This window comes from Coptis chinensis, chromosome 5 (assembly GCF_015680905.1).
Source record: "Coptis chinensis isolate HL-2020 chromosome 5, ASM1568090v1, whole genome shotgun sequence".
Classification (NCBI taxonomy): domain Eukaryota; kingdom Viridiplantae; phylum Streptophyta; class Magnoliopsida; order Ranunculales; family Ranunculaceae; genus Coptis; species Coptis chinensis.
In genome coordinates, this window is record NC_141460.1 from 7447417 (window position 1) to 7457211 (window position 9795).

At 42.3% G+C, this 9795-nt stretch overlaps 1 protein-coding gene across 1 annotated transcript; it reads left to right on the forward strand.

The window, feature by feature from the left end:
• Nucleotides 1–7347: 7347 nt before the first annotated feature.
• On the forward strand, nt 7348–8414 carry LOC147496475 (uncharacterized). The gene is made up of 2 exons (XM_086562463.1): nt 7348–7610; nt 7702–8414. The coding sequence occupies exons 1-2, from the start codon at nt 7353–7355 to the stop codon at nt 8050–8052; spliced, it is 609 nt and encodes a 202-aa protein (XP_086418589.1). The 5' UTR covers nt 7348–7352; the 3' UTR covers nt 8053–8414.
• Nucleotides 8415–9795: the final 1381 nt, after the last annotated feature.

The following is a 9795-nucleotide window of genomic DNA, read 5'->3' on the forward strand; positions in this document are numbered from 1 at the left end:
TTGACTGGATTTGCTCCATCCACTAAACCCACTCAACTGTTTTCAGTTCAAATTTCAAATTTCTTCCCCCCATAGGTAAGAATACATTTCAATAGGTACTTGGTAGTTGCGACATTTTAGTACTTGAACACATTTTCTACCCAACACTATCAAGTTGATAAATTCTACCCCCACACACCTCATACGACTAGAGTTCATGGTGTAGAAACAAGTCAAGAAGACATGTAAACTTTATATACATGCACAAGTAAAACAATAGGAAAGTGAAACTGAATTCATAGGCCCAGTTCCTCCAAGATGTTCAGGTGTGTCAGAAAATTTTCAGGTGTGGAATGAAAGACTTGTTAACAAGAGCTTCAGGTTGTCTTGAATGTACTCTGCAGTTGCAAAAGGAATGAGATTGTAAACGATCAATGTCACCACTGCACTTGATTACTTTAAAAGGTCTCAGATTCTTAGATCCAAGGAATTTTTCTATCTTTTGCGTTTTGTTGCTATGAAATGATATTTTCTCTCTAGTGAAGTAGACCGAGAAAACTGTTGATGGGCTAGAAGCTTGGAGTGAGTACATGACACAAAATGGTTTTCCATTTAGCATTGGTACTATATATATAGCATTAGTTCTTTCGTCATGCAAATGTTAATGCAATTCTTATTAAATCATTTTGTCATTGATAGATGTGGCTCAGATGAAGAATTTTAACTTGAAAAGCATGTGGAGAAGTCGAAATTGAACAATCGGGAACATTGTGAATGGTCATAACAATAAATGATGCTTTGACAGGTGGTACGCCTTACTCGCTCGTGGTATGATTTACGTGTTTGATGTTCGAGTATCGATTTATTAACAAAAATGTTCTTACATTCTGAGTAATGACAGAGGAACGCTTAACTTCTGGCGCCTTTCTTGTCGACCAACCACATATGCATGCATTTGTTGATCAATACCCATATGCATGAATTTGTTGTTTTGGCGGTCTTTTTTCTCTCTTCATGAACCTTACCAAATTGGGAAGAAAATAGACATTTTGAAGAGAATATCTTGAGACTATGTCCAAGATATTAGAGAAAACAAGACACATTTGTCTTTATTACTAAATTAATTCATTCATTAAAAACACACTACAAGTATAAATAGTCTTTAACAATTTAGAGATAAGGCTAGGTTTCAAACATGGGGAGAGCAACAATTTTTGCTTTTCTCGCTTGTTTTGTTGTGGTTTGTGGTGTTGATGCTTTGCTTTTGTCAAGTATAATACATCAATTTGGGACTGCATAAAGGAAATTGAATGTGCATTTAGTTCCTCATTCACATGATGATGTTGGTTGGTTAAAAACTGTTGATCAGTATTATGTTGGATCTCTTTTGTCACGGTTGGTAAAATAGGTACATTGTGGAGATTTGTTACATGAATTTTTTTAAATTTGGTTTTGTGTTTTTTGTGTAGGGTGCTTGTGTTAGGAATACATTGGATTCTTTGGTGGATTCGTTGGTTCGATCCTAATAGGAGGTTTATTTTTGTAGAAACAGAATTTAAGTAATGCTTTTCTTTGATTTGATTCTTGTTTATGTTACTGGTTCTTGATGCTGATAACTAGAACTTGAATTCGGTTTTTAGGCAATGGAGTATTGAACTATTATTCATATTACATAATTATTTACATTGAAATAGTTGTTAACAATTATAATTGAAGTTAATTAACAAAAAGATGTGCCCCATTACCACGAAATGTAGTATAGTTTGTTTCGTTATAAATTGCAAATCCATGAATGCTTCCTGAGTTCAGTTAGCTCAAACAAAAACTTGACATACTTCTCTTTCTTATCCTTCTCATCAATAGCAATCTCATAGAGTTGGCCACTATCGCCCAAGAATAAATAGAAAATAGAATTGAATATATATATATATATCAATGAGGTTTATGTCTAAGAATTGGGAAACCGATTAAAAGCTGTTGTATGCATGAAATAAATTTACAAACGTTGTTGTGGGCGGAAAGATAAGATAACATGATTGATGGATATCTCACCTTGATTTCTTGTACTAGAAGCAATGGCCATGTTTACCATGGATGTGTCCTCCGATTGTGATTGATGGTTGGGTCGAGGTGGCCAAGTTTTGTCCACAACTTAGACTACTTAGGTATATATTGGCGACAAACAAATCCGCGTGGTTTAAAGATGTTATTTGAACATGTTAAGATACACTCCTCGACATCTCATGTAAGCATTTGATGGGAAAAATACTGATTGTCTGACTATGACTATGTTCATTGAAACTCTTAAATGTCAAATATTGATGATACTATTGTTTACCTAGACTTCTTATATACAGTTTTTTGTCTCAAGAATTCACAATCTTCTCAGCTCATTATCTAAACTAGTGCAATTGCGGGTTCGGTTTGGATGTGTTGCAGGAACAGTCATCTTTGCCTTTTGATATCCTATTGACAACTTATGACATAGTTTTCTGACGAAGCAAACGGTGCTGCCTTATTCTCAGAGGATCCATACGATGCTGAACTGTTCTCTGACCATGTCTTCCTTTTTTCATTTGTCCTAGCTTGTAGATTTTCTTGGCATGGGAATGAAAATTCAGGAGAACTCTTCCGTGGTTGATTGATTGTTGAAATGATGTATTCTTGCTGTTCTGCTGAAATTCTATTGTCCCGATTAGAAAATTCTATTGCTTATTAGAAAAAAAGATTTGCTCATTCGCCTTTTTGTTCTTGCAATCCTCTTCCAACCCCGACTTACCTACTTGATTAAGGGAAGGAATGGTATCAATGCATCCGGGTTTTAGCCCCGTCTCATCTCGTTCTTCCATAATATCCGACCGGTTCCCATGTTCACGGGACTCGAGTATAGCAATTATTCCTCTGAACTTATCTTCCCATTCCCTTTGAGCATTTACCTCGATATGTTACTTATCCCATTGCTCTCCAAAATTGCCAACACCTTAGCAAGTAGCCTTCTCGGCTTTATTTCTTTGTTGAGATACCTATGTTAGTCGCTCCACTACCCTTTTAGCTAATTCATCAGCTCGCCTTGCGTTCTCGAGATGGATCTTTCTCGACAAGAATCGGGCCAAAGGAACTCTATAGTCATTGAAGTTGACTCCTCCATGACAATTTTCTTGTTATGATCAAGCTCCTATCAAACTTTTAGTCTTACCTTCTTATTGATGCCGTGAAATTACAGGGACCTATCATAAGTCGCTTTTGAATTTCACAAAACCTAGTTCTTCGTATCAAACTTTTAGTCTTACCTTCTTATCGATATTGACACCAGCATTTTCTTTCGGATCAAGATACCTTTATGCAAACATTACGAGTCACAGACATTGAGGACGAGGGATGGCAATGATGCCGCCATACAACCGAAGAACAAATGTAAGCTTTTGGATAGTAGGGTTGAAAATGGAGGAGCTGAAGTAGAACGATAATAACTTGTGAAGAAGATGAAGATGTGCTTCTCCAAATGTAAGCTAAGCTATGACCACCTTGTTTAATTCCTTGACTTTAAAATTTAGATGATTTTCAGTACATTCTATCTTATGCATGTCTTTTTGGTCATTGACTTATAGGAGCTCAAAGCTTTATGAGTTTGAAGGAAAAGGAGATAAATGGAAGGAACTATGTCCTGGTACCGTAAAGCTATTGAACCACAAAATAACTGGAAAAGTTCGATTGATTATGCAACTGTGGAATTCATAGTGAATACCTTACATCGGCTATTTCCATCGTTTGATTATAGGTACTAGCTTATTCTGTTTCCTTCAAATATGCAGGTCTTAAAAATGGATTTTGAGCATACGGATGACTAATAAAGACATCTATACATCATCTTTATGTTTATTTTCTATTTTTCTGGCCCCTAAATATTAGGATTTAACTGCTCTTAACTTAATATTGTAGGTGGTTGATTGACGAAATGCGTGAGAGTTTACCAAAGGCAAGTATGCCTAACGATATAAAATTTTCTATGTTATTCATCTACTTGACCATCTCAGGTTATTTGGGTTCTTGCTTTTCTGGTCTCTTTGTAATCTATGATTAGAGTGTCACAAATTAGGTGTTTTTTTATAATTATATCTATAGTTTACAAGCGGGTTTCTGATTGTTGATTTATGGTGAGTGAATTGTTATATTTCCAACTAGAGAAGGAACCAGCGTCTCACTAAAAACTTGAAAAGTCTTTTACTTGCGTTGTAACTTGTAAGGATCACCAAGATTAGTCATTTTCAATTGCCCGATGATCGAAGTTTGGTTAAGACTGTGAGGTACCTTATTATATGTGTTAATCTTTTTTTATATATATTTTTTATATTATATTATATTAAGGGTGTTTAATTTTGTGTATTATACCATTTTTTCAGATGAGAGAGAATATTTCTGCTGAGAGGGTGATAAGTTCAAATCATTTATCGACCAAGTCGAAAAGCCTACATAGTCAAGGTACTTTTCCCCTTTGTTTTTATTATTATGTCTACATTTGGGCATGATAGCTTCTCTAGTTTGATTTCAAAGGGCTAGCTTGCAATATAAAACAAAAAATGTATCATTGAATTAGTTACGATTTTGATGTACCTAGCATACTTGATTTTATTGTTACAATGCTCCCGCACCCGTTTGTCTTGAAGTACAAATGTAAGTAGGACTTTATTAAGCTTAGTAAAACACTATAATGTTTTGGCGTATGTATGACCACACTCGATATTGCTTATGAATATAATATGGAGAAAACACCGCTTTTTTCTTCCACTTATATGTTCTCTTTTGCTTTTGGGTTCGATTCGAATCCCAGGGAACAAATTGCAGATGCCGGCTTTGTTAGATATTGCCAACACCATTGTAGCTTCACAAATCACAAAACAATGATGGAATTACTCCATCCGATTTCATTACTTCATTACTTAGTAAGTTTGCACATCAAAATGGTGAACTGAAAGAATCGAAATCCAAGGGACTCAATGGCTTGGGGTAATTTTGGTTTTGTTTGTCATTCACATTATAAGAAGGGCGGTGGATGCTCAACCATGTCGGTTTTACTTTTTTTGATTATCTTTTTGAAATAGAAATAATTTTCAAGTTTTTCCCTCCTTAATTCAATAAATCTTCATTTAAATATGTGTTTCTAATGTAATTTAGGCTTGGGCCTATGGATATGGAAATAAAGCAGCGGAATATGAGAAATTATGAAATATGATATTTTTTTTTTATTAGCAACCCATCAGCAACGGTTTATAACCGTTACAAACGGATTTTAAAAAATTAACTAACAACTTTGCAACGGTTAAAAACCATTGGTAAAAATTTTAACAAATTACCAACGCTTAAAAAGCGTTGCAAAGGTTTTAAATATGTATATGCAATAGTTATAATAAGCGTTGGAAAGTTCTGCTTGCAACGCTTTTTAAGCGTTGGAAATTTCTGTTTGCAACGCTTTTTAAGCATTGCAAATATTTCCAACACTTTACCGACGCCATATTTGCAACGCTTAAAAAGCGTTGCGAAATTATTAGCAACGCTTTTTTGCCGTTGCAAATAGCCTGTTATGGTGTAGTGAATGGCTCATGTTAACCATGTGAGCTAGTGGGTGCTTAACGCTTTGACGCGTGTCGCGACGCGTGGCGATGATCCGAAAGCGATTCGCAGAAGAAAACGTGGCACCCCATTTTTTCGGGATGTGAAAAGACAGGACAGTTGGTTGAAAGTCGTGGGCAGCTAGGGCTAGGGTGTAATCATGATGCCTTGGAAATTGGAGGGGCGGTTGCTCAAAAATTTCACTTGCTCTGTTGAGACTTCATTTGGTCGCCGATGCGGTAGAGGCGAACTTCATTATCGCATCATCCTTCAGGTTAGTTATCTGCCATTTTTGAACCTCTTCTTCTTGTTTGGTGCTAAGCCTCTGTTCTAGGGTTGTTAGGATACCCTGTTAGATACTAGTAGCTAGACTTGTTAGGGTTAGAAGAGAAAATGTCGGACTCCGATGACACTCGATCTAATGAGGTTCGCGAAGTTTCTCTTGGCTGGGATGGCGAAGGTGATGAGAAAGATGAGTCTGTGTGTGAGATGGTTGAGAGTGATGATGAAGGCGAGGCGGCTGAGGGGGCTAGCAGTGAGGAAGATGTGGCTCGATATGCGTCTGTAGCTGCTAAAGCTAGCACTTTAGGTCGCGGTGAGGGGTCGTCGTCATCAAGCGGCCTGCCGCCTAGGGCTGTGGATAGACATGCTTTGAGGGCGTTCCCATATTTGAGAAAGAAATATGGGATAACCATAAGCGATCTGGAGATCCACGAGCCTGATCAGAACGCTCTGGTTTTTAGTGATAGGTACACCCCACCAAATCATAGGGTGATCATCTGTGAGGGACAGCTGAGGGCGCACATGACGATACCGTTCTCCAAGATGGTTTACGAGTTCCTGAACTATTGTGGCAAGGCGCCTGTTCAGTTTGTGGGTAACACGTGGCGATTATTTAAGGTTTTTGACCTCTTGAATGCCAGTGGTGAGTACCGAATCGAGGTCACTGATGTTATCGAGCACTACCTCGTAAAGCGATCTAGGTCGCTAAACTTTAGCCTGCAAACTCGAGCTACGCTGTCGGCGTTCTGGATGGTAAGAGTAACGAGTCGTGGGATAAACGACCGCTGCTCCTTGTAGGGCGCTATTGTGCTAGCGGGTTCAGTGTGGACCATAAAATATGCAACTTTACTGGTGGGTAGCAGCGCGTTGTCTGATTAGGTCAACTTGGTTTTGTTGAACTTATACTGAAACTGTTGTCTTGTTGCCTATGCAGATATCCGCCTGAAAAAAGAGTCAAGTCGACAGGTGATCGAGAAGTTTGCTAGGCTGTCGCGAGCTGAAAAACAGGCAAAGCTATCGGAAGTTGCGCATTTCTTTAAAGAGCGCGGAGGACCTGCCATCCGGGAAAAAAGAGAAGAGCAGAAGGCCCGAGCGCGGGGTAACGTGAGTGGGAATACGTCGAAGAAAGCTGTGATGGAGAAGCGTAAGAGCGATCGGTGACGCTGGAAGACAGCAACGAGGTCAGGGGGGGTGAAGCGACCGAAGGAATTCTTTGGGGCCTCGGGTCTGGTTCGAGCGGGAAGGGTCGAGAGGGCGCCATTTTGATGTGGATGACGCGTTCTCTTCGACATTCCGTGAGTATCGACTGCGGAAGGCTGCGCGAGGTGGTCGGTGACCGCGACCGGGTGGTGAAGTCTGGGGGGGAAGGGCGGCTCGCAGCTCGAGGGCGAGGCTGATGCCCAATTTCAGCGTCCTAGGTGAGGACGCCCCGGAGGTTGCCCCGGAGGTCGCCGACCAAGGTTGTTGGAGATTCCTTTGGCAAGATGAAGGGAAAGGTTGGTGCAAGAAAGACTGGTAAGGGGCACTCCAGTACTGGAAAAGACGAGCTGGAGCGCAACCTGATGTACATCGATGATGTAACTGGGAAGAAGCGCTATGTGAAGAGGTCGGACTGCAGCTACAAGTCCGCACCCATAGCTGCTTGCTTGTTGGAGGGGATGACCCTGGACGGTGATAGGAAGGACCTGGATGCTAAGGAGCTGGAGTCGAACCTGAGGGGGATGGACAAAGCGATGTGCCTGGTGAGTAACCCTTTCATTCTACTTGACTGTGTTGTTGTGTTACATGCTGTTTGTTTGGTAATAACATGATATGTTGTGTGATCTGTCGCAGCTGATCGCTGGGTACCAGAAGCTGAAGACGGCTGCGCAGATCGTTGAACTGGAGAAGGCGGACGTTGAGTCACTAAGGGACGAGCTGTCGAATCTGCGAGCGGTGCAAGAGGTGGAGAAGGCCGAATTGGATGCGCGGAGGCCTCAGCTCACTGCCCTGACTCTAGAGAAGACCTCTGCTGTGAACGAGTCGATCGAGTTAAAACATGAGGTGGAGGCGTTGAGGGGCCAACTAGCCGCGGCTAACACTTATGCTGAACGATGTAAGACTTTCACTCTGCAAGCAAAAGAGGCCTATCTCACCATCCGTGCTGAGGTGGAGGAACTGGAAAGGAAGATGGACGACCTGTAGGAGGAGCGGGAACGCCGGATTTCAGGCGAGCTCGAAGGCGAACTGCCTGAAGATGCCGCCCCTGTTCCGGCAGTCGTGTCACCCACCCTCACTGGTCTGATGAGTGAGCAGCTTCAGGGGTCCAGCAATCTCCATGTGGTTGGTGCTGAGGCAGTTGTGGCGTCTTCTGGTGATCCAAGCTCCGTCTCTGTTTTGAATGTTGCTCTCGGAGACGATTTAGGCGAAAATGTTTAGAACATTTGTTTATTGTACGCGGTTGTACTGGGCTTATGGCTGTAAACAATAGAGCTGGTTTCCTAGGTTGACCTGGGCAACTCGCTTTTCTTCTTTGTTATTGATTATGATACTTGATGTTTAACTGTGCTGGATTTCCTGAGTGGTCTCAGCAGCATGGTTAATCTGTGAACTGGGGCGTCCCTCTTGTCATTAGGTCGCTCCTTGTATGAATGTGAATCTTGTTGCTCTCTCCTTTTATACCTAGCCTTGTGTTTGAGAATAAAGTTTATATTTGTAAGCGTGTGCATCTTTGCCGCGAACTAAATGGTGCGGTGTCGCCATCTCTACGGAGAGCGGCGGCCTTACTACTGGAGCCGGCCCGAAGCTATAGTCGCGTCGTGGCGCGGTCGGGATAATGGGGGCGGTTGGGAGATATGAAATGATGGCTGCCGTTATGGGGCGTTTGGTGTCTCGATGCCATAATGGTGTGCCTTGGGAAGAGACATTTCGTGGGTATAAATATGACCGGTCTTGGGAGAGCAATGGCATTTGCTCTTATTGTTCTTCCTACTGCGGCTGCTCCCCTTCCCACTTTACTTGCGCTCTCACGCTTTCCGCTTTACTCGAATGCGTTTCTCTTTCCTTCGTTCAGATCATGAACGTAGAGGTTACTGGCCGCTCTGACCATCTCTGTTTTGTTTTCTGTGCCCAGATTTCAGTATGGCTCGGTGTTTCCCCTACGTCAGAGGAGAAAGGAGTGCAAGAGCGGGTTCCCCTCTGCTCATGGAGGAGATGGAGTTCCGTCCTCATGTGCATGGGGACCGCGGTAAGAGGAAAGTGGTAACGTCTGGGGCAAGAAGAGCAAAGCGATCCAAGGGATCAGTCGCCGACGGGCGGTTTGTTTAGGTCGCCCGCAATGAGCGGAATGCTCCCATCGGGTCGATTGGAAGCGGCGACACAGGGGCAAGGTCGTCGCGTCGCTAGTGAGAGTTCGCTCCCTCATGTCGGGGGGGTGGGGGCCGAATTCTACTACGGGGAGAAACGGGGAAGAAGCGTCTTTGTAAAAACGCCGATTGCAAATTCCACTCGGCCCATAGCGACCCGATCTGGCGAAGGGGATCGTGTTAGATGGGGATCGGCTGAAGTCGAGGATGAAGACATGGATACGCCTTTGGGGACCATGGATATGGCTAGTTGTTTGGTGAGTGTTTCTCATCAATAACGCCGCTTTGTTGTTGTAAGTGATTCTAATTGTGATTGTGTCCTTGTAGTTTCTGGTTGGGTACGATAAGCTTAAGAACGCCGCGGCAAACGCTACCGATACGGGACGTGAACTCCCGTGTCGAAATTGGATGCTTCGCGAGCTGCACGGGGGCTGACAAGAGGAAGCTGGAAGCGATGGCGGCGAAGCAACGTGCTGCTGTTGATGAGAACGCTCAACTGGTCGCTGCAATGGAGGAGTTGCAAATAGAGGTAGCGGAAGTCACTGAGTACGCTAAGCGATGTCAGTGGGTTGCTCGTAAAGCT

Excerpts from the sequence above, each read along its gene's own strand:
- LOC147496475 (XM_086562463.1), top strand. The coding sequence starts at position 7,353 with ATGAAGGGAAAGGTTGGTGCAAGAAAGACTGGTAAGGGGCACTCCAGT. Across the intron at positions 7,611-7,701 it reads TGGACAAAGCGATGTGCCTG|CTGATCGCTGGGTACCAGAA; the intron begins GTGAGTAACCCT and ends GATCTGTCGCAG.